Here is a 25,929-nt window from a genome sequence, read left to right as displayed (position 1 = left end):
AAGCAACTGACCGGCAAGGGCCTGTTGGTCATGAAGTATCCGGGACTGAATTTGGCCCATTGCCGCCTGGTGCTGACTCAACATGTCATCCATCCTCTTCTTCCACTCCAACCTCCTCCGCTCCATCCTCTCCTCCCATTCCCTCTCCTTTCTCAGTTCTTCATCTCTCCTCTGCCTCTCCCTCTCTGCACACTCCTCCATTGCTTCCCATTCCCGAAACCTCTCCCTCCTCATCTTCTCCCTCACTCGTTCCCCCTCTTCCCACTCCTTCTCTTTCTCCTCCCACATCCGTTCCCGCTCCTTTTCAAGCTCTGCACGGTAGTGCTCCCTCCTCTGCCTCTCTCGCTCTCTCTCAGCCTCACGATCCTCAAAGCGAGCTTCCCTCTCACTCAACTGTGCAAATTGGTTTACCAAAAATGACCACGCCCGCTTCTCCAAACCCTTCAACCTCTTCTTCTTCCTCCTCAATTCAGCACCATTTGGGTCTACCTCTTCATACTTAAAACCATCACCTCCATCCTCCATATGATTATTATTATTATCGTTATTGTTCCCATCTCCTTCATCTCCATCATACTCAAACCCCAAAGCCAAAACTCCATTTTCATCACCATCAACAATCCCAACCCCGAAACTTCCATCTGATGAAGGACCCAGATCGCTATACCGGATGACATCCATGGCTCGACCTCTCCCAGCAAAGCTCCTACCATTAACAGCCGCGATTGCCGTCATAGAACCGCTATTATTAAACCCAAGTTCAATATCCCCGAAAACGTCCTTGTATCGGAGGAAATTGGGCCAGTATGTGAGACCCTCGACCCAGTCGAACTCCTCCAGCTGGTTTTCCCCGGCGGAACTATCACTACCGCCGGCGGAGGCCGTAACGGGCTTCTTGATCTTCTGCTTAACGAGGAGGTACTGATGTCTCATGTTCTGGACCTTGGTGGAGGCGTCTTTCCAGGACCATTGCCAAGGGAAGGCAACTGGGTCTAGAGTGTGATGCATCAAATTGACCTGGGCAGCGATGGGTCGGAACTTCTTCTCTCTGGTTTTCATCTTGGCCAAGGTCCCATCGGAAAGCATCTCTCCATACTTGTCTATTAGGGTACGCTCCTCTTCCTCTGTCCATTTCTTCCTCCTCGGAGGCATCATTACCGGCTACGACAACCTCCTCCACAGTTACTAAGAATCTTATTCTTCTTTGTATTCTTACATAGCAAATGCCAAGACATCGAAGGTACTCCACGACACAGCCCCCAATAGAAGACGTAGTTACTGACCTTCGAAGACAAGATTTTTAATGGCTTTGAAGCCAAAAGATGCGGATGGATACCTAGGGTTTCGAGGGTATGAGAATCCGGTGTCCGCAACGGAAACCCACGAGTCTTCAAGGAGGTGGAGATTGAATGATGGAATTGTGATTGCTGTGGAGGAAATTGGAGTCGTCCAAGGCCCAGTAGAGGAGAGTAGCAGAAGTGAAAGTGCTGTGCTTTGGGTAGCTTTGTTTTCCTTCTGCTTCGGAGTATTGCAAGAGACGCAGATCTCGGGTCTTGGACATGTATGTGAATTTTTATTTTTTTTGAGAATTACGAAATTGTCGTTGTTTATTGTGGGCGTGATGATTCCAATCTGACGGCCTATGACTGAAAGTCCAGATTCTAAACTGTTTGGTAACTGTTTAGACTGACAGTTTTGATCACCTGTGGTTCAGGGGGTATCCGCACACATTGATCCGACTAATCCCCTAGTGCCACCGCACCTACTATCGCACTAAACCTCCGTCACAGCGGCCAACTGACTTGAGACTGTGAGTGATGGCTGGCCCAAGGTGAGGACAGTGGGATTCGAACTTAGGATTTCCTTTTTGATTGACGCAATGAAGTAATTCATGGCAAACAAGAAAATTATCCTAAAAATGATGGTTATTCACGAAATAAAGTACCAGTGCCATATGATTCAAAGTAGTAGCATAATTAGTAAGTTCGCGTATTAATTATCGTAGCTGATCGTATAATTCAATTTCCTAACTCTTATCATATTCTATGAGGTAGTTTAATTCATATGCGACTTTTAAAAATAGTCGTATTAATCTCTATATTAAGTGTCGTATTAATTATTGTATCAATGCATATTTATGTATTTTAATTTAATTAAACAAAATAAAAACCTGAAACCTAAAAATCCAAAAAACAATGGGAAAACCCCCAAACCTAAACCAGTTCACGAACAAGACAACCCTAAACCCCATCTCTTTCCCTTCGGCTTTCTGCCTTCTGCCTTCCCACTCTGTGTTTCCTGCAAATCATCTACACATCGAAAAAAAAAAAAGGAAAATCGTTGAACCTGAAGGAGTTTTGAAGTCTGAAGTCTAAACTTTTGATGAAACATTAGGATCGTTGAACATATACAGCTCTAAAGGCGATTCTTGAATGTAGGTTGTAAGAAAACCCTCTCCTCTCCCGTCTCCCATCTCAAATCGTTTGTAAGGCATTGTAAGACTAGCATTGTTTCTGTTTTATTAACATATATATGTATATATATATTTTCTTTCATCAACAGCTCTCTTACATCCGACCCCATTTTTCAGAGCTTCGAGTCAGTCAGCGAAATTTCCACTCTTCTCTTCATAAAGCCAATAAGCCTATTTGTCTTTTGTTTATTCTTCTTTCCAATTCTTAGAGCTCTATTTAATTTCTCCGAATCCAATAACTCTGTTAGAAAGCATACCAAATTTTGAATTGAGTTTACTATTTCATATTTTGATGCCTCTATTGCTACATGAGTAATGAGTTACTTTCTATTATTTCATAGTGGAATTTATGTTACCATGGGAAACGATTTCAAATTGGAAAGCCATATTGGTTTTAACTTTTAAGTGTTCATGAATGCATGAGAAGATCAGAATTTTGTTGCAAAAAAATCAGTTTTCTCCTTGATTTTTACTAGGATAAACCCATAGTTTTGCTCCGGTACTATTTCAGATCAACCGTACTAAAACACATATTAAACACGTACCAATTAATTGCCGTACACGTTTTATTACCCCGGATTTTTTAAAACGAACTATTGCCATGTGGGCCAATTGCTTGCCGTGCGTATCCGTTCCCGTGTTATTGTCGTACCCGAACGTACTAACTATGAGCAGTAATGATTTCATGAGATACATATGCCCAGCTGTGAGACTAAAGCCAGTGAGAGCAACAGAGAAAATGATCTGATACCATTGTATGAATACACCAGGGAGCCCTCTAAACAATATGAAAATCAATAGATGATTTCTAGAATAAGAGCAAACCACCAGCAGATAGCAATAATGTAAAAGCTGGAACCTCAACAAAATAATGACAACCAAGATTACTGCGAAGTGAGAGAGATTATGAATAACTGATTTGATCTCATCTCAGAAAGGAAAATGAGATCAGGCCTGTACATTCTAACAATGGAATGAAGTTGCCTCCGAGCCGAGAAGCAGCTAATTCCTCGGCAACTAAGGCTGAAGACGATCATGGCGACCATGGTGGTTGAAAACGGCCTACCACCAATGCTTCATAAGGAGAAATCAAGATCTTTTTCTTTTGCCATTTTCCTTTATGGCCTACTCTGATGCAGTTTGAACACATAATAACAGGCCAAAGAGGGGAGATTCAGGGAAATGAAGTTTGGATTCAGTTCCATCAAATGGTTTGTTTGCCCAGTAGCACCATGCTCCTGTGGCACAAAAAGCTAAGCCAAGGCAAACACATACCACTCCCTAAGGCCACAAAACAACCCACACTACCACACTTTGTCATGGTCCATGCCCTAACAAAATGGCATGAAGTAACACTGCTTAACAAAATATTATAGAATGCAGCTTGGATATTTTCTTTTTCTTCCATCTTCATTGATTGTTTTGAATAACTACCAGTTGGATTTGCTTTCAAGATGGAAGCGAAACTACAGCATAAATAATGATGAAATAAATACATTGTTTATTTTAGTTTACGGCATCAAGGTCTGCTAAAAATATATAGTCAACTATAAGCTGCCCTAATAGGGGCATTTATATACAAAAAAACAAAAAGGCCAAATGATTAAAACCCGATTGCTAAAGACGGGTTTATTGAGCATTCTTCGCCTTACTCCCCTAATATCGCCATAATCAAGAAATTGATGTGTCTTGCTCCATATCCTCCGATGCCGAAAATCCACCAGCTCTTTTCTCATCGTCTGAATCGTCATTCTTCACTGGAATTTGAGGCTTCTTCGCAGGCACTGGACCAACCCTTCTCTGGTGTTCTGGAGCCAACAACAGATTCACTTAAATCTACTTACTGAATATCTCAAACAAAGAAACTGTAAAAGCACATTAAAATAGAGTAAGACTAAGAAGAGGATACTTTTACTAGTAATTGCACTGCGAGTGTACGTCAAGAACTCATCCCAATTGAATTGCCTTAGTTCTTGCTTCTCTTCCTCTGAGAGCTCAAAGTTGGGTTCTCTCCCACACATAAAAGCCGCCCTGTAAAGATACAAAGATACTAATATGTAACCTATTGTCATGCATCTTAAACTATTTGTATCTATTCTTTTTGGATAATTCCCAACACATGAGATGAGAGATAGGAATTTGACACGACGACAAATCCATTTATGTATAATAGTTGTTTTCTTCCCCTAGCAATTACCTAAATGCAACTATGAGTTTGCACTTCATACCACTACATACAAGGCTAGCTCACACATTGTAGATACAGCAAGAAAATGAAAAATAGGCATTCATTTGTTACTAGATGGAAAGGAGGTGATGCATAGCAAATTTAGGGTTGTGCATTAGAAACTCAACAAAAAATTGGCACATTTCTCTCTCTCTGCCCTTCTAGTAGTATAGCACACCTTTTTTTTTCCCAACAAGGGTAAATCCTGTCATTTCACATGTATACTAGAAAAATGTATAAGACAATGACAGCTGTTGAAAATGACATAATGACAACTCACTTTCAAATTATTTTTGAAAATCCTGTTTTACCCCTGAATTAAATAACTTTGGGGAATAAGGCAAGAGGCAATCAAAAGAAGGTGTCAAATTCTAAATACACCTATAGAGGTGTCATTCAGACAGTCCCTATATATATATGGGGATAATTTTTGTGTCTGGGAGCATAGCATACGCTAGCGCCTCCTGTGTCTATCTCTCTCCTCCCCTCTATGAAATGACATCTCTGCCCCCTGTTGGAGGAGGAGAGTGATAGACCCAGGGAGCGCTAGCATACGCTATGCTCCCTGACAGAGAACTCAATCCCATATATATAACTTGAATATAAAACGGTATTATTTCTGTACTTGATGTATTCTTGAAATCAATAATTGCAGTCTGCTGCAAATTTTCAATTGTTTGGCATTTCATACCTTCTCTTAAAAAATAAGTAAAGTTCAGCTATCGTACACAAATTCACTAAATAGTAGCATGACTCACCACTTCTATGGTTAATAGTGAAATCTGGTCTTTAATGCTGAATTAAGATATGAAAAAGCAAAAAGGATGTGGAGCTTGCATAAATTATTGTTGACTTCAGAGGTTCTGATCTTGTTCCCAATGGTAAAATGACCTTTCTTCATGCCAAGTGTACAGAATATGGCAGGAAAGATTGTCCAGAAAAATTGTCAAGAGTATGACAGAAGTTCCCTGTCCAATACTTCTAACAGGAATTTCTTTCACAATGGGGAGCAAGGTTGGGTTCTACCGTAAAGTTCCAAAACCATGCAAAGAATTTTCCTAGCCACTGAGTAAATGGATGATTGCTAACGATGGGTCCTTGCTTAATGAAATTGGAAGTTTGTAAAGGTGAGATCTGGTAACATGAAGAGAAACATCTCATTTTCACACTTGAATGAACCCTAGTCCCTAGCTCAATGATTCAGCCTGAATTATGATCCAGTCACAGTGTTCTCACCCCCCCCCCCCCCCTTACACTTTTTGTTACCAAAATGGTGATGCTGAAAGCCTTGGCTTGGGAAGGTCAGAGTGACTACTAATTCACAGCTGGCAGTTACCATATAATAAAATTCTACAATGTCTTTAGTCCAACCTTCACTCCAAGGGACAGTTTATAAAAGCTTCTGGTACACCTCTAAGGAAACCAACCAAATTAACTATTTTGCGTGTTTTGTAACTTAGGAGACACCAGAGGATCTACGAAAAATGTATATGATAAATATGTAATTTCTTCTCTATTATGATCTGGCCAGACTCCATAGTCTCCCCGACCAAGCTTAACAAAATATTTATATAGTAAAGTACTACAGTATGGTATATCAACAGAAGAGGATAATCACTCTCATTATGGAAACCAGGATCATCTAGAATTAGTTGAAAGAAAAGTCGTAACTGTCTTCATATTTACTGCTAAGAGGTACCAATAAGCTAGGACCTTCAGATCCGAAAAGGAACATAGTGATCAAACTTCCCTCACAGTACACCATTTTATGCTAAACTATCACAGTTTTGGTAACTTCAGAAAAGGGCAAGTACCTGTCATACAAACGTGCAGCTTCTTCTTGTGAACCAACAGTTCCCAAGTGGATTTGCTTCTTGTCAACTTTTATTGCTGCCTGCCATTTCATATTCTTGAAATAGACACCTCTCATCATACAAGGCTCTTGATTTTCCAAATGCTTCCTCCTCCGGTGTCGCTTTCTTCGTTTGATTGCTTGCCCTACAAATAGCCGGAAAGTAGGTTAGTTGCACAGCCAAATGGCAACACAAAAACACAGAAGAGATGGTCTTATGATAATAAATCATTTATCGAGTTTACATGCATAGTTATACAAACTCGAGCTATCAGTGAGATACCACTCTGGAATAGCTAGAATTCTAACCTTGTGTCAGGCCCTACGGGCCAAGGGACACACATGTAGATGAAGAAAAAGTACAGATAATCAAACAAAATCTATTCAATCAATTATCAAATGCTTAATTGACATTTAAACTGAGTCAGACAGAAACTTCCAAAGTCCAACGTACTTTATTTCTTTTTTCCTTTCCCCCCTTCTTGTTCTGTATAAATAACAAGAATGGAAAACACATTTTCCAATCAATACACCACTCCAATTCTGAAGTACAAACCATTCCCTCTGCTGGTGGCAACCATTCCTCATAATGGAACTTAAATTGACTTAATATTATATGGCATTAAAATTCTTGCTAAATCAAAATCAACAAGTTAGAAGGTAAATAGTGGACGCTACAGACTCACCCCAGATGGCCTAAGCCCTAAGGCACCCACAGACAAACCCCCAAGGCCTCAGCCAAGAGGGGTCCACCAAGCACCCCTTTAGCCACAACATAAGATCCTGTGGACTCGAGAGCAGTGGACTCAACCAGGGTCCAGCTCACAAAGAAAATAAGAAGATGCAAGGCTTCCTACAGAACCTAAAAAGGTGGATCTTGGTCCGCATTAACTTAAAATTTGACCCCAAAAAAAATAATAAGGAACAAAGATTTTCCAAATCATATCCCAGCAAAATTTCAGAGAAAGAGGTACTTCATTCAGCCAGATCCAACTAAAGCCAAGGATTAGCAACAAGGAAATATAATTGTGATTACCCATTGACCAAGCAAGACTGCAAGAATGAAGAGAACCTTTCCTGTGGAAAGAGGTTTTTTCTTTTTACATATTCTTTTTAGAACATTTTAAACAAAAAAACCAAGTTGAGAGCCTTTTTGGGAGACAGAGAGAGAAAAACATCCCACTTTGCATATATTACAAACACACCTTGGCTGTTGGCTGTAAACCCATGAGTAATAGGGTAAGTCAAACGTTATTCCATTTATATATCAATACAAGAAAACGTTTCCTTTTGGATTTTTCTTCAACTCTAGTCTTTTCTTACAACCTACAATTTGTACATATTCATGAAAAGCCAGAATTAGGAATTTTCTTAAAAGGGGAACAAGAATACATTATCCAAGTCTTTACAAGATTGAAGCGGAAAAAAAGATGCATCATAAAGCAGAGAAGGAGCTAGAGACAAGATCAAAGCTCACTATGTGATTTTTCAGTTAGCTATCCCTTCTTCAGCCTTCTTTGGATTTGCAATACCAACCAAAGCATCAGGAGGAGCACTTTGTTAATTAAAGAAATGATGCCTGTGAAAACCATGAAAGATCATCTAGTAGGTAGAGGTTCAGACTATTTGATGTGGGGAGATTGGTCATAGGACAAATTGTGCAGATAGAAGAGACAAGCCCCAGCATCAGCAAAGGGTCTTGATATTCAACTTCGGCTTCTCTTGGATGCATATTTGATATCCTCATTAATTCTCATTTTGGATCATAATTTTTTCCAGACACTAGGTGGAGTTCTTGTGCCTTGGAGAAAGCTGCATTGTGGAGGCTTTCTTACTACTCCCTTTTTTTCTTTGGAGAGGGGGGGGGGGGGGGTGCCAGTCTGTGGAGGGTGGTTCTCTATATTAAGGTCTATTTTGGGTCTGTGGCGAGATTGGTGAGAGTTTTTCCCTCTCCCGCACTTTCTTATGTTTTCTTTTAAGGATCCTTTAGCTTCCTTTAATTTTATAGTACCTATATACTTTTCAAATTTTTTTTATATAAATAATAGGGTGATATATGCCATTAGTAAGGCCTGGCACAGATTTTGTTCACTTTTCTTTTGATTCAGATCCTACATGACATTGATTCTCAATCCAGCATTAGACACAATAACTAGCCAAAGCTGAGTTCTTAATTCATTTTCTTCATACAAGTATAAAACAATAGTTAGAAACTTGAATATCATTACAATTATATCTTTAAACCCTGCACAAACTTTGCACATAATCGAGCTACCTAGGACCAAGGAGGAAACACAGTTCTTTTGTTAAATCCAACTAACAACATTAATTAATCTATATCAAATCTATATTCGTCTAAAAGACAAACCTGAAAATTGTTGATGTTGATCCTCTTTTGATGAGCTAGAACCGGATACATTTATCTGGGAGGCATCATTGTATACCATAAATACAATCTCAATCACTAGATCATACTGATAGATATCTTAAACTCGAAAAGAAGCAATATAGTATGCCTGAATTGTAAAGATGATAATTAAAGAAAATAAATATATGCTTTAGCATGCCATAAATACACATATGTAAAAATCAAGGAAATGGAAAAGCTTAAAATATAGTCTCAAGTTGTTTCATTCATAAAAACAGGTATGCCAATTGGCTTCCACTTCCATATTGAGAGAATATAAATTCATAAAGTAGAAGTATTGTGGAATCTAGTGTCAGAAAGACGTAAATGTACCCACCCAGAGTATTCTACATACCAGCCAATATGATTCACTAAGAAACCAACCGATAAGAACGTACACGCAGCAAGAAAACAATCCAAAGTATCATATAAACATCATACATCCCGCTAAAAATGGTGGAAAATCACCATCTATGAAAAACGTTACATTCAAAGATATATATGCATAACCCCTAATCCTGCTGCATCTAGGCAGTGATACTAGAGAAACATTCTCCATAAACAACCATCTACTATCTCAAGGACAAACAGGGTCTCATATAGACAGCTCATATCAGTTGGAAATAAAGCAAGTGCACCTCCCATTGAACAGATATATTTGTCATGCCAACAGTCAACATGCAACAGAAGTCTAGACTTACCAAGGACAAACAGGGTCTCATATAGACAGCTCATATCAATTGGAAATAAAGCAAGTGCACCTCCCATTGAACAGATATATTTGTCATGCCAACAGTCAACATGCAACAGAAGTCTAGACTTACCAAACAAGGGTAGTATGTTTTGAAGTCCAACATTTACATTTATATACATCTGTAAACACTCCCAGATAGGAGCTGCAGCTATGTCCAACCAACACAAGTGGATACCAATACTGACACCAAAGAGAGAGAGAAAGAGTGTGTGTGCATGTGTGTGTTCACCATCTTCTTGGATTGTGAGAGCTAAAGCTCCCATCAGTCATAGGTGGCCTCTCAAAAAGTTAATATGAGGTTTAACATCAGCTATTGATTCCCCTACCATATAATTCCCATGTCCTACTAGAATTAAAACACCATATTTTGATGTGGGGGTTCAAATTCCTATTCGCCATGAGAATTAGAACATAACACAAGCAACTCCAATAATACTTAGAAGTTGGACCCCACTTAGAACATCTTATCAGAGGAGTTCAGGCTGGCCCTGGCCAGGAACTTTGGGATAGGACGTGAGACCCAGCCTGATCCAAAATACAGGCCAGGCCAAACAGCTGGGCTTATCAGAGAAATAAAATTTCAAGAACCACTATAGCCATGTATTGCTTTATAACTATAATACATGTTCAAAGCTATCGCATCATCCCTCATATAAATAAATAAATTAATTAATTAATATAGCACATGCTTAACTCATGTTAAACATAATTCAGATGTGTCAGGTTTGTTAACCTGTAGATTGACCAGTTTAGTTACTGTTAGAATGTATGTGTGTGTCGGTTGGAGGTCTATGGGTGTCCATACCTCCATACCATGGGATGCTTTTTATTTAAATCATGTGTTTAGTTTAAGCTAAAGAGTCATTTTCCTATTGTGATTGTAACCTATTTATAACCAGCTTATTATAAAGAGATGACCTTTCAAGCATTGGAGAGGTTAAGGCATTATCTTCATCAGCACTTTCAGATGAAGGACTTAGGAGTCCTCAAGTATTTCTGGGAATTGAAGTTGTTCGTTGCAAGAAAGGTGTCACCCTGTCTTAGAGGAAGTATGTTCTGGATCTTCTTTCTGAAATAGGTATGTTAGGGTGTAAGCCTGTTAACAATCCTATGGATCCAAATCTGAAACTGGGTGTGTGTGATGGTGAAGACTTTGAGGATAAACATCAGTACAGAAGACTTGTTGGGAAGCTGATTTATTTGACTGTCAACCATCCAAATATTTCCTTTGCTATTGGGGTTATCAGTCAATTTATGGAGAATCCTAAATGTGTTCATTGGGATGCTGCTTGTCACATTCTGAGGAATCTTAAAAGTGCTCCTGGAAAAGGTCTTATTTATCATTATCTTGGCCATACTGAGGTTGTAGGATATTGTTGTAATATGGGTACAAGGGTAGAACTGTCATAAGGGTATTTTGGTCTTGTACTCTATTCTAGAATGTTCCTCTATTCTATTATAAATAAAGGTGGCCTGTGTCACATTGACACAAGTCATTCTCCCTAATTTTCCAGATTTCATCATGGTATCCAGAGCTAAGAGAAATTGATCTAGGGCTTCAGGTTATGTTTGAGATTCGAAAAACTGCAGCCGCCGCCTCCCATCCAATCTCCACACCACCACCACCACTTCCGCCTCCTTTTTTCTGCCACCACCAACCCTTCCGCCTCCTCTCTCCCTTCTCGCGAGACTCCATCCCCCCCCCTCCACTTTTTTTCTCGTTTTTCCCTCCACCTCTTTCCATCTTTTCTTTTTCCCTTTTTTTTCCGCCTCTACAGCCACAGCCGCAGGTTTTTTCCTGCTTCTCTCTTTCGGCCTCCCTTGGTGTTGAGTGTATCCCACCAAGGGCTTTTTTTTTTCATCCACTATGTCCTAAATCTCCACTTATTTTGGAGATTTTTTATGTGCTGCTTCGCTAATTGAAGATTTGTGATATTGTTTTCCCTTCTCTGTGGCCATGTCTGACGACGAAAATTCTGCCATCTCTTCTGGGCAAGGGGGAACCTCTGTGCATCATGAGAAGGATTTCTCTAGTTTCCAAACTAACTCCGTTAAACTGGATGGCAATAATTACCTCATGTGGTCGAGATCTGGTTCGCTTGCCATTGGTTCCCGTGGTTTGAATGATGGGTACCACTGTTCGTCCCACTGCTACACGGAAGGCCTAGGATAAATGGGATCTCGATGAGTGCCTGGTGATGTCTTTTCTCCTTAGTTCCATTGATCCTACGATTTCTCAGAGTTATCTGTTATTGGAGACTGCTGCTGATGTCTAGAGCGTTGCCAAAGAAACCTACTCTAAGGTTGGTAATGATGCACAGTGCTATGAACTCCGTCGGAAGATACATAAAATGGAACTATATTACTCTTAGCCAGTACTACAATGCCATGAGAGGTATCTGGCAAACTTTGGATTTCTATGGGAAGTTTACTACTACATGTCAGGATGACACTATTGCCTACCGCCAATGGGAAGAAAAGCTTCAGGTGTATGATTTTTTGGCCGGACTGAACATGGAGTACGATCCCATTCGTGCCCATGTCTTGACCAGGGATCCCTTTCCAACCCTTGCCCAGGCGTATGCTATTATTGCTTTTGAACAAAGCCGACGTGAGGCTATGGTACACCCTCCTCCTGTGGAGTGTGCTGCCCTTTATACGGCTCCCTCTAAAGGGGCTTTGACTTCCTCTGCGACTTCTCCTATTGTTCAGAATCGTGGTTCTGCTGCCCCATCTGGGCGACCTCCTGTTAAGTGTGACTGCTGTGGGAAAGAGCGCTACACCAAGGATCGTTGTTGGAAGCTTCATGGCCGTCCACCTGAGTCCTGTGGGCGTGGTCCGCCCAAATCTGGAGGAAGTGTTGCTCATCAGTCCATCTCTGAGGATGATTCTTCCAGCACAACGAGTACACCTCTCTCTACCGATGAGATGAGCCACCTGCGGAGTTTGATGTCAAGGCTGGAATCTACTACTTCAGCACCTTCGGCCCTTGCTAGTGTTGCCTCTGCCGCTACTGCTCCTTCCTCTGCCAATTATTCTATAGGTATTCTATTTTATAGTCAGAGCTCCTCTGTCAAATCCACTTCCTGGATTATTGACTCTAGTGCTACCGACCACATGACAAGTTCTCCCAAACACTTTTCCCAATATTATCCATTAGCTGGTAATAATAAAGTTCGAGTTGCTAATGGATCCTTTTCTCCTATATCTAGCAAGGAGGTTATAAATTGTTCACCTTCCCTTTCGTTATCTTCTGTCCTTTATGTCCCATATTTTTCTACTAATCTGTTATCCATTAGTAGCATTACACGTGAGCTCAATTGTAAAGTGACTTTCTATCCTTTTCACTGTGTATTTCAGGACTTGGAAACAGGCAGTATGATTGCATGTGGTAAGATGGAAGATGGCATGTACCTATTACAGCAGCCCCCTACTACATTATCTATCGTGGCTTCTCTCCTAGGATCTAGATGTAAAGCCCTTGCTGATTTATATACGTGGTATCGTCGATTAGGACACCCAGTGCTAAGAACTCTTACTAGCTTATTTCCTAGTTTTTCTAAAGATTGTAATTTGAACAATTTTCATTGTGATGCTTGCATTCTTGCAAAGCAAACCAGATCCACATACCCAGTGTCGGATAATCGAAGTTTAATTCCTTTTTCTAACACTGATTGGGCTGGTGCGGCCAGTGATCGTAGGTAAACCACTGGATATTGTACATTTTTTGGTGGTAACCTTGTCTCGTGGAGAAGTAAGAAGCAGTCTGTGGTCAGGTACAATGCAGAAGCAAAGTATCGAGCAATAGCTCATACTACAGCTGAGTTGATGTGGTTGAAGTCTCTATTACATGAGTTGTGGTTCTCAATTTCTCTACCAATGAAAATGTAATGTGGCAATCAAGTTGCCATCTATATTGCTAGCGATCTTGTGTTTCATGAACGCACCAAGCATATTAAGGTTGATTGTTATTTTGTGAGGAATGTAATCATGCAGAAGCTTATCTCAACTGTGTTCGTCAGTTCTAGCAATCAACTTGGGGATATGTTTACAAAGGCACTATTTCGACCTGCATTTGTTGGTCATTGTTCCAAGCTGGGTATTGGAAATATATATACTCCAGCTTGAGGGGGAGTGTTAGAATTTATGTGTGCGTCGGTTGGAGGTCTATGGGTGTCCATAGACCTCCATACTAGGGGATGCTTTTTATTTAAATCATGTGTTTAGTTTAAGCCACGTAAGAATCAGTTTCCTATTGTGATTGTAACCAGCTTATTATAAATATAAGGTTTGTTGCTGGCGGTAGACTATTCTAGTCTACGGCACAGCCTCTTCTCCTTTCAATCTTCCATCATCTTCTTCTCTTTTCCTCTTCTTTCTTCTTCTTGTTGTCTTGCTGATTAGATTCTGATCTCATTCCAGTTGCTTGCTATATCATGCAACGTATGTTGGTTTTGACTTCCATATAATGTTTCAAACGACTCTCCTGGCACAGAAGATCAGACATATGTCTAAGCCGAAGCTAAATCCAGGCCAGAATTGCCGATTCTACACACTTCATTCAAGAAGAGAATAAAATAATCCACAATTTATTTGCATCCAGTATCATATTTTATTAAGACAGGAGAATCAATTGGCCAGATATCCCAATGTTGAAAAAGTCACATCACCCAAGAAATAATTTATACAGTATTGGTATCTCGGGTCTGCCTTATTGGCTTGTATCCAAGAGCAAGGTTAGGTGAAATATATCTGAAGTGAGGCAAATAAGGGGAAGACAAGTGATCTTAAGAGAGTGCAATTGAATGGCTAAACGTATACTTTGATTTTGGTGCACTCTCAATCAATAATTGCATTATGAACCATAGCAAGTATACAGGAAGAGAGTAGGTCAACAAAATGCTGGAAAAATATGCCATGTCGAAGATCTACAATAATGTATTATTAATAGCAACAGTTAGCAGCAATTGTACTTGGATTTAAACAAAACCCTTGAGTAATTTTGTTTCATGCCTGGCCCCTGGGATTGAAAAAATAAATTACTTTTAACTCATCACCTCAGAGGAATGGTCATCAAGAAATCAAACCTTTTTGAAGTATTTACAATTGCATTGGTTTCAAAGGAATTTTACAAAGAAGATAGAGAAGAACAACAGAATGCTTAAAATCTACAAGGACAAACAACCTCTGTCACAAGAACATGAAACTCGATCATGACTGGATCTCTGCTGTACATGTGCTGACAGTAAGACTGCTCTTCAGAGCATATTATCATTGTACGTTATACTCAAGAAAGGTGCCAATTTTGAATTTGACAACATTAAGGGAAAATTGAGGAATACATTACCAATTAGGCAATGTGTTAAATGTAGGACTTAAGAAAGAACTAGCAAAAAATAGGTTCCACTGGAATACTCTGCATTAACGAAATTGCTCTTAACTCCTCTTTTTAGTGTGCATCCAAAGGGCATTTACGTAATTCATTTGTATTTAATGTCAAGAGCATATTAAAACTCAAATGTACCACAAGGACAAAAAAATGGATCTTGCGACTGGAAGTATCTAGTCAAAACACTTGGCTGTGATGGGGGCAGAATTTTAATCTCTCAGGGGAAATCTAAATATCTTGTCAACTCAAATTCAATTATCCAATCCACATTAATCTGGTCAGATGGACCAAAGACCAGAGAATCAGTGAAATATACTTGTTTTATAATTTGGAACAGATGGATGACTCAGGTAATAGATGCAGAGCAAGAATATATGGGAAATAATTGCATTCTTGGCCACAGCCCCCACAACAATAGGTGGCCATCCTTGCGCAACCATTCAAGCAATGGAGCTAAGAAGCAAGTTAGCAGTTAAAATAGGATTTCTTAGTACTGATCATCTCAAGCTTGCATATAGTATGTTAATATAGGATTTTTCCATTCCTATTATGGGAGTTTGTAAGTAGGAACTGGAAATGCTAAACCTCTGGTGTTTATACATTATTACTACGCTGCTGCACTGGATCATGTCCAGATCTAATCAAAACTGAACACAACCACCTTTGCTAAAAGGGTCCTCTGATAAGGCACATAGGGAACAACTAAAGCACGTTATCATATATTATGCAGTCATTCATGAATCTAGAAACATACATGAAAAAAGATGCCTCAAAATGAATTATAGGGCCAAGAATTAGTGCAGGGTAACTAAAAAACAGAAGTAGGATAACCATTGGCCCTTTACCATGATTGACTTATTTATCATTTGGTTCCATCCAAAGAGTCAACAGCATGGAAAATCTGAGTTGTCAGATTAATCAAGGGCCTCTATTTCTTTAACACTAAGCTACAATTACTGGTTTCGGGGATTGTGGGTTTAAGATAGTTTACACTCAAGACCAGACCAATAGAAACTTGCAGTTGTAAAGCACTTAAAACAAGACAGTGCCACATTAAGAGCATTTCCACTAAACAAAGAATGACTATTTCGGGGAAAGTGAATGAGTGTGGAACAACGAAATGTAGAAGAAAATAAATATAAATAGGATAGGTGAGATCCAGGCTTACCTCCTTTGGCTTGCTGACATCCTTTGAAGGCATTTGATGCACACCAACTGTTCCGGCGTTCTTGATAGCATTTTCAGAATTATTTCCCTTTTCACTAGACTTAGGAAGCTCAACCATAAAAGGACATATCCCTGCAAATCACATCAAACTGGTGATTTACTGATTCAAGCATATTGTAGACTTTGATGGAAAAAACCAGCATATTTGTAGTGTATTACAAGTTTGAGTGAGATGCTAGAACGCAGAATCTGATATGGGAGACCCCAGTAGCAGGCCTACAACAAGACCTCCTACAAGGGGTCAAATCTGACAACTGTTATTAACATTTTTTTTTTTAGGGAATATATTAATGTTTCTAATTGAGTATACCAGTAGAAAATCCTAGGAGTCTGCGTCTCCTTATGCTCACCATGGTTAGTTCTGCTCTTCCTAATAAAACAGACAATGGTTCAGTTGATGATCACAAGAATCAATGCCACTACAGTGAATCATAAAACTGAAAAAATACAATCTCTATATGAATGAAGCTACCCAATTCGTGGTAGGCGGTACAACAGAGTTCAATAAACCAAATGATTCATAACCAACTCAACTAGTTAAACATTGTAGAAGTATGCCTCATTGTAGCAGATCTGCAAATACCTTTCAAAAATTTAAATGGAACAAAATCATGGTTTCAAGAAGGCCACAGAACTTAAAAACATAGAAAAAACATAAACAGGAGGGACATTGAGTACAGGAAAACCATCAAGTGATACAATCACATAATGAGTCCAACAAATTTGGAGCCAAAAGGTTTTAACACCATCAATCTCTTCTAAGGGGGATCAGACAGATGTCCAAAAGACAAAAGATAGAAAACCATCCCCAAATTGACTCGTCTGGGAAGTTTCGTGAGCTTGAATAGTAAACAGGACATGGGGGACAACATATTTGACTATTGCCATTATGTAAAAGAATTATGTATAGATGTTCAAAAAGGCATTTTTCTCTAATTAATTATCAAATTCCGTGGTACTTCATATGCAGCCAGTACAGACAACATAGTTCAACAAAACTAAAATGTTCAGCACCAGCACAAAAAATAATAAACACCCAGCATGAAATCCTGCGAACCAAAAGATCATCAACTTAAGGGGTTAAAAACGATGACAGGAAATGAGTATTCATGATAGCTAGTTTCCACACTCAAGCATACAGAATAATTTCCCAAAATCCACCAAACAAAATATTCAATTATCAAGTCCAACAAGGCCTTGCTGAAACCCATTTGCAACTTAGATTTGATAACAAAGCTTAAACACTCGATCCATAAGCATAAACAATTTTAATCTTTATGCAGAGCAGACAGGATTACAAGACCTTAAACCCCCACGAAGAAGTCGAAGAGTTGAGAAACGATAGCATGGGTGCTTTTATACGGCACAAACAAGTTAAACGAACAACTCCTTGAAAGCCTGAAACACCAAAACTACTATCTGGAATTAGAAGAAGCGACACAGAGACCCAAAACCATCATCTGAAAGAATTCCCAATCTCCTTCAAAATACGAGTCAACCCACCGACCAACCACCTCCGACGGGTAAGCACAGAAGCTAAAACAGACCCAACTCTGCAAAAGAAGAACAGTAAACACTTCCACAAGCCTAGAACAGAGAATCAATCGAAACTCATAGACCCACATGAGACATGCTGTCTTTCTCCTACCCACCACCTCAAACACCCGTAACCAACCAACCAACCAACCCAACACAGAGTACCAAGAATGTCCAAGATCACCCAAAAGTAAATAACATTGAGTCAAACGTTCAGAAGCTCAAGCAAACAAGTGAAATCACCCATTCTAAGCCAGAGGGGCGGCTTGTTCATACCTGAAAGATGGAGAAGACCAAGGTTGGTGGCGTAAAAGGTAGGAAAAATCGGGATTGTAGGAGGAAATCAGGCAGAGATGGAGGGGTTTGAAGCAGAAGGTAGTAGGATTGTGATTGAAAGAAGAGAGACTGGATAGAAGGAGGTGGTGGTTTATGCATCTACCACCTTTTGCCCTTCATTGTGGTAAGGTGGTGGGTGTTCTAAAGAGAGGAGAGGAGAGGAGAGAAAGCCAAGAAGGGGTCGAAGACTTGAAGCGGAGATGGGGAACGTACGATTTTTGTGTATAAAGAAAGATTATAGATTGAATATCAGGAATACCCTCCTTGGTCTTTTAAATTGGCAACTGGCAAGGCAGCTAAGATGTCTTCCCCATACCTTTTGTACTAAAGTACCCCTCACCTTGACCCCTTGTTTCTTTCTTTGTTTGTTTCCAAGTTTCCATTATTGAGTTCCTTTCCCCTTTTTCTAATGATGCAACAATTAGAATCATTCAAAGGCTGGTTTTTTATTGGGATTTTATTTTAGCTTTTTTTTTTTTTCCTTTTTTTTTGGGGGTAGAAATCAATTTGTTCATTACTACTGGTGGTGCTTGTAGTTACCGTATTACAAGATTCCATCAACCACAGGGTGGATTATGGTCAAATTGTCGCACGTCACTGACAACGCCTTCCAATTTAGGGAGTCGAGTACTATGTTTTTTGATGGAAGAGTTGGGTAATTTATTGATCTCCCTAGAAATATAGTAAAACTTACAATCAAGAAAATAAGATGATAAATGGATAATGTCTCTTTATCATAGGTTGGCCGGATAGAAGAACCTTAGTGATTGTTCCTATGATATAAAAGCAAAGCTCTTGACAATTTGTCTCCACCATAAGGCGTTCAAAGCTGTCTGAAATTGCTTTTAGCATACCGCTTCTCATAGCCATTGCTTTACCAATCAAAAGGAAATTATTGAATATTGTTGGTTCAGATTTTGCAATAAACACATGACTCGTGTGTTTTATTAAAATCATTCTATCGGCCACAAATTTTATTTTTTTTTGGTAAGTTTCTATCCGCCACAATTACCATGCTAAGAAACAACATATATAGGTCCGAGCTTTCAGTATAGCACTATTTCCAAGACTATTGAAATGATCTCAACTCTACATTCAAGATTTTATTGTGATTTCCCTTGAAGAGTGCATTTTTTGAGATAAGGAGCTACCAAATCAAACTGTTTGCACAAAAGGGCACTTTAACCAAAATATGTGTTGAGGTCTCGCTTTCTTCATCACAATGTTGACATATGGGAGCGAATGGTACTTTGCGTTGAGCTAGACTATCCCTCAATGCTAAACCATCTACACATGCTCGCCAAAGGAAAATTTTAATCGATGCTAAAGATGGCACTTCCAAATTTTCTTCCACACCTTAGTTGGCCTATTACTCCAGGAACTAGTTCTAGATGATGACGGCTTTGATCCCTCCTTCACCTTTGACTTTTGTTGATCCCACTGCGATATGCCAATTTAAAAGAAAACCGATCAGTTTTTTGCAACACCCCACACCATGCAATCCTCTTGTGGAAACAAAATTAAAGGAATTTGTAAAATTGTTGTTGCCTCAGTTGGGTGAAATAGATTATTACAATCTTATTTGACATCTTTAAGATGGGACCATATTTATCCACAAGGCTGGAATTGCCATAATCACTTATGTGACCAAAATCAGTTGGCATCTATTGTTAAGCTTGTTAATGCATTCATGCTACCATATTTTTGCTTTTTGTTTTTTTGTTTTTTATTTTTTATGGTAAAGGCTAGCTTCTTATTTCAGGATTAGAGCCATGGATTTTCATCCTCTCAAGTTCGATGCATTGCCCAGTGCATCACATTTAAGAATTCAACCATAAAAACATGGGCAGTGATGTTTTTTTATCCTTTCATGTGTTGGGTGGATGGTTAGATTCTTAAGTGTGGTACACTGGACAATGCACCATACTTGAGAGGAAAAATTTCCCAAGAGCCCTAATCGTTATCCCCTCCAATTCGTTGCCCGCTCCAATTCCTCCAATTCCTCACATAGGAGTGGAAATGATCACCCTACCCCCTGCCCGAACACACTGCCCAAGGTGGGGTAGGGTGGTCATTTTCCGCTCCTATGTGAGGAATTGGAGGGGATAATTATTCCATGCACTAAATGCGTTGTAAACTTTTCATCCATTTGATGATCGCGAATCTTGTTTTCAATCAATCAAGACACCTTTACGGTGTCAAATAATTTGTAAATTTTTTTTTGCAAGATAATGATAACTTTTTATAATAAGATAATGACATGTCTCACCTTCTATGCCCGTAGTTTAAATAATTTTTTGGAGTAAAATAAAGGATAATTAAAAGAAGATGTTAAATTTTAAGTACATTGCTAGAGGTATCATCTAGACAGTTTTTTTATTTATTTTTGAGGTAGGTTATATACTTATGAGAGAAAGTTCTCTATGCCAACACGATACTCTACATCCTCTTACATTGTTTTTTTAAATCATTGTTTATTTTTTTTAAAAAATCAATAAAATAATACATGTGAGGAGAGAGAGCTTTTTCCCCATACTTATATTCAATGGTGCATCTTGATCCTGTTAACATCGTACAAATTGAAAAAGTACCAAACCTTGTAGAAGTGTTCCATCAATCATACATCACTTGCTACCAATCATCTTGAGCAAAACATGTTTCCCATGTGTAGGATTGATCAACAATAATAAGTACTAGCCATTTGAATATATTTGTTCCGCCACTTCTAGCTAGCAAGAGCCAAGTGATGTGATTATACGCGAGCACCAACAAGCTTTGAAAGAGAGCGGCATGGCCGACATAGGAGTAAAACAATTGACAGAACAATGTCTGCAAGCAAAGATCATATAGCCTAATTGCCTGCATGCAAGTTGAATAAGCTATGGCCCTCTTTGGATAATTTGATGGAAGAGGGATAGGCACATCACCCGTGTGTGATAAATTTGCGGATGACACCAATAGGGAAGTGGGAGTATCATATATGAGGGGCAAGGGTCATTTCAAAGGTGGAAGAGATAGAAAGAGTGGGCGTTAGTTTACAGTACACCATCGATGTGCCCAGCTTTTTCTCATTCTTTAATAAAAAAACGTCTCTACATCCGCTTTGAGAGTTCTATCTAACTAATGAACTATTGATTTATCTAATCAATGGCCTATTGTATTGAGTTTAATTAGAAAAAGCAGGTTCGAGACCACACTAGTGAGGTATTGCTTTATGCATTTGCAACATATTTTTGATATTGCCTGGTCCATTGGCTAGCCAACAAAATAGTACTTAGCCAATTGATAGATTCTTCTGTAATATCATTAAACTAGGGAGAGGACAAGTGTTCGATCCTCGTACCCCTATCTTCTCTAAGTAATAATAGTAGATAGTAAGTAGTGTAAGTGGCCGTCTTGGGCCCCTCTTGGCCCCTTAGGTCCTTTATCGAGCACCATTGTGGGTCTTGCAGAAAAGAAAAAAAAAAACCAATTACGTTTGATCAAATTTAAAAATCGTATGGGACAAAGAACAATGTTTGATTGTGTGGATCTTGTACCCAAAAACAGGACTGCAAGAAATTACCGCCCAACCCTTCCTAAAATAAGAATGTCTCATCCGTGTTGGTACTCATGTGCTGATGCAGGGGCTACATGACGAAGTACCAATCTCTTGCCCCGATCTTATTTTCATTTAATCAAATCAGCACAAGGTTGGCTTTGGTCGAAGAGAAATGCTTATGATAGGAGCACTATCACAGCTGATACATGGGGTCTGGGGCTCACTTTATCAAGGCTATCCTGCTTGTGAGCGACAAGCTACAAGCATTTCCTTTGGTTGAAACTTTACCAATTTAGTTGTCAACAATCAAAATAATAAGGATTACTTATTTCAATTAGACCAAGTTTTTCTTCACCTACCATCAATTGAGAATCCCTTAATCGATAGGTACGTTCAGATGGTGTCTATAGGTATAGGAGAATAGTGGAGTAATCATCGAGCATTCATAAATAGAGGGCCGATCTTTATGATCAATAATGGTTGTACGATTCCTTGACCACACAGATAAGGAAAACTTTTTCCATTTGAATACTCAGTTCTATTAAAACTAACATGAAAGTAGAAAATAATAACTTTTTCTATAAAATAAATTTTTATTATTTATTTTATTTTGACTTAAAATAGTAAAAATAATTTTTTTTAAAAACAAATTGGATAGCAATCACAAGGCTTAGAGTTGAAACTTGACCGGTTTAACCCAACACCAGATAAATCTTGTAGAACATAAGGGTATTTTTGTCATCGAATCCAAGTACAAATCAATTTATGACTTAAAGAGTTGAGTGGATCTTTACGAAAACAAAAAAAAAAAGAGTTGAGTGAATAGGTTGGGGATTTTGAAAAGTCATAAGGCTAAAGATGGAAGAAGGGGTGTTAATATTTTTAGTTGAGGGAGTAGGTGGCAGGAAAGAGGAAGGGAGACACCGAAGGAGAGAGAGAGAGAGAGAGAGAGAGAGAGGGGGGGCTTAACAAAGAAAGAAAACCCAAGAACCTCAAAGCACCGACGGAGCGGTGATTGGATGGGCCGCCTGCCATATAAGCCTCTATATGTAACGTCCCGCCAACCCTAACACCAATACCTCACGGCAGCATCAGAATGGATCATCTCTATACGGACCAATCATATGTTTATTTTGTTTTCATAAATACTCCTTCCCCTTGTAAAAGATAAGAATAGGACAGATGGTTGCCTCTCACATGTACATGTAGAGGAACCGAACTCCGGCAGCATTACTTTCCTTTTAAAAAAAATTTTTTTTTATAAATTTTGGGAAAAATAACGTTACTAGGTCGTATCGATCCTACGACACAAGAATGCATGAAATTATGGCTTTGCCCTTATGAAAGTAAAAACCTCATCCATATTGATATCCCTACACATGCTCTCTAGCAAAACAACACAGATAGCAAACTCTTACCCCATTTATTTAATAAGAAAATGATGGATATAATATCAAGGGTTTAGTATAAGTTATCTATGCCATATCAATCTTAGTCGATGTCGATATTGATTCAATACTGATCGACTTGATCGAACCATTTTATCCTTAAAAAATTTTAATAACATAGATTTTTTTTGGATCATATTACCCCCTGGCAATATCAGTATCACCATGTCGGTATCATATCGATATAAATACCTACACATGTCCACTAATACGATATTGATGCCTAAATCCATACATACTGCATGATTTACAATCTATGAAACTCTCTTATGTCGCTTTTTCTTCTTCTCCCTAATCATGTGGATCTATTGTATACGCATGGTGAGGTATTTTTTGCGCGAGTCATGAGAGATGTCAGTATATGGTTAGCATATTGATCCTCCTATGATTTCAATTTTAAAATTTTCTTTAAACAAAATATCTGTTTAGATTTTATATTTTTTTAAATAAAGCCTCGGTTTAGACTTTAGAGACACCAATGATTGGAGAAATAAAGAGAGTGCCAAAAAAAAGTAACACCATAATTCTTTGGTTGGTGGAATCACGTGTGTGGGGTGAGGGAGACCACCATTGACATCTGCCATGTGGCAATCATGCACTGACGGATGGGCATTTATCCACTAGCCGTCTGATTGCACGGTGGTACCCCCACTATTGTTTAGTGTATGGATTAGAAAATTTTAAGGTGCCATGTCATATAAGGGAATCGTTTCTTTGTTTAGACTCCGTTTGTTTCGGCATAAAATTTTGGGTGTTTTACGATTACCATCCCAAAATCTTTATTATTTATTATAATCTCCCCAAAAATTTTCAAACAATTGTTACCCCCCCTCTTATACATACTAATCACTAATTGATCCCCACCGTTACATTTCCGTAACGGTGGGGGTTAATCGTGACAGTATGCCATTGTCACGAATTTTCTAAGACCAAAATGCCCTTTTAAGGTGGTAATTGTTAAAAAAAAAAAAAAAAACCCATCACCATCCTCCTCCTTCTTCTCCTTCTTCTTCCTCCTCTGCAACCCCAAAACATGGCTGCCATCAAACCAAAATCAAAAACCTTAGATGGAATTAAACCACGCCACGAAGTCTCTCCACCTTGCATCCACATTTGCTTCTCTCTCTCTCTATCCTTGTAACTCGCTCCTCACTCGGTCTCTGCTTCAAAAATCTCATCACAACCCCTCCATCTCTGCAACTCAAATCCAAACCCCAAAAAATTTTAGTCTCCATTACCCTCTCTCCATCCTCTCTGCAACCAAAAATGCCTTCAATCCCTGAAGAACCCCTTCTGGCCCCAAACCCAAATCGATTCTATATGTTCCCATCCATTACCCTCAAATCTGGGAAATATACAAGAAAGCTGAAGCCTCCTTCTGGACTGCAAAAATAGATTATTATACTAAAAATTAACATTCTTTCTTTATTTTTTTGGGGTCATTATTGGTGGTATTGTAATTGAAACCACATTTAGAACTCACCTCTTGTTCAGTGCTACAGAGTGAACAAATGACCTGGATAAATTTAAAATGCCAAATTCAGTAATGGAACTAAATACACATGGAGAATCAAGAAAACTACCAGAGAGGTTGATCTGTCCCAAGATCTCCGTCACTGGAATGAAACCCTAACCCTCGACGAGAAACATTTCATCACTCACGTTCTCGCCTTCTTTGCTGCCTCAGATGGAATTGTCCTCGAAAACCTTGCTGGTCGGTTCATGAAGGAAGTTCAAGTAGCTGAAGCTCGTGCTTTCTAGGGTTTTCAGATCGCAATCGAGAACTTCCACTCTGAAATGTACAGTCTTTTACTTGAAACCTACATCAAGGATTCTTCAGAGAAAGATCGTTTGTTTCGTGCAATCGAGACAGTTCCTTGCGTGAAGAGGAAAGCCGTATGGGCTCTTCGGTGGATTGATGGTTCAGAATCATTTGCAGAACGTATAATAGCCTTTGCTTGTGTTGAAGGGATCTTCTTCTCAGGGAGTTTCTGTTTGATCTTTTGGCTCAAGAAGCGAGGGTTGATGCGTATTTTGACCTTCTCGAACGAGTTGATCTTGAGAGACGAAGGGTTACATTGTGATTTTGCTTGTTTGCTCTATGGGTTATTGAAGTAGAGACCGAGTGAGGAGCGAGTTATAGGGATAGAGAGAGAGAGAAGCAAATGTGGATGCAAGGTGGAGAGACTTCGCGGCGTGGTTTCATTCCATCCAAGGTTTTTTATTTTGGTTTGATGGCAGCCACATTTTGGGGTTGCAGAGGAGGAAGAAGGAGGAGGAGAAGGACAGTGATGGGTTTTTTTTTTTTTTTTACAATTACCACCCTAAAAGGGCATTTTGGTCCTAGAAAATTCGTGATAATGGCATACTGTCACGACTAACCCCCACCGTTACGGAAATGTAACGGTGGGGGTCAGTTAGTAATTAGTATGTATAAAAGGGGGATAACAGTTGTTTGAAAGTTTTTTTTGGGGGGGGGTAATAGTAGATAGTAAAGATTTTGGGGTGGTAATCGTAAAAAACCCTAAAATTTTTATGCCATAAATTTTCCTTTGTAAATATAAAATTTTACATGTTTAAAAGTTTTTCAATGTTAAGAAAAAAAAATTTGGTAGACACATGGGATGGAAAAAAATTCTCCTTATCACAACAACAATTACAAGCACAACATTATCCTAATTTATTGGGTTGGCTGCATGAATCCAAACAAAAACAAAAAAAGGAAAATTGAGATGAGAT

At 39.0% G+C, this 25,929-nt stretch overlaps 1 protein-coding gene and 1 pseudogene across 3 annotated transcripts; one reads left to right on the top strand and one right to left on the bottom strand.

Moving 5' to 3' along the window:
• Positions 1 to 3,924: 3,924 nt before the first annotated feature.
• Positions 3,925 to 18,332, bottom strand: LOC122670063 (ethylene-responsive transcription factor-like protein At4g13040). Of its 3 annotated transcripts, XM_043867018.1 has the most exons (8): positions 17,833 to 18,019; positions 17,633 to 17,727; positions 16,640 to 16,699; positions 16,271 to 16,401; positions 8,921 to 8,975; positions 6,515 to 6,698; positions 4,383 to 4,504; positions 3,925 to 4,281 (listed from the first exon to the last, which is right to left on the bottom strand). In XM_043867018.1, exons 3-8 carry the CDS (start codon positions 16,680 to 16,682, stop codon positions 4,145 to 4,147), a joined length of 672 nt encoding a protein of 223 aa, XP_043722953.1. In that variant the 5' UTR covers positions 16,683 to 16,699; positions 17,633 to 17,727; positions 17,833 to 18,019; the 3' UTR covers positions 3,925 to 4,144. The 3 variants fall into 3 exon arrangements, with proteins under 3 accessions (XP_043722953.1, XP_043722952.1, XP_043722951.1); XM_043867017.1 differs by lacking the exons at positions 17,633 to 17,727; positions 17,833 to 18,019 and adding an exon at positions 18,142 to 18,332; XM_043867016.1 differs by lacking the exon at positions 17,633 to 17,727 and having other exon boundaries at positions 16,640 to 16,702; positions 17,786 to 18,066.
• A 5,176-nt stretch (positions 18,333 to 23,508) lies between these two features.
• On the top strand, positions 23,509 to 25,325 carry LOC122668393 (annotated as a pseudogene).
• The last annotated feature ends 604 nt before the right edge of the window (positions 25,326 to 25,929 follow it).

The sequence above is a fragment of the Telopea speciosissima genome, chromosome 7, assembly GCF_018873765.1.
Source record: "Telopea speciosissima isolate NSW1024214 ecotype Mountain lineage chromosome 7, Tspe_v1, whole genome shotgun sequence".
In the NCBI taxonomy this organism is placed as follows: Eukaryota; Viridiplantae; Streptophyta; class Magnoliopsida; order Proteales; family Proteaceae; genus Telopea; species Telopea speciosissima.
This window is presented reverse-complemented; position numbering and strand designations above follow the sequence as displayed.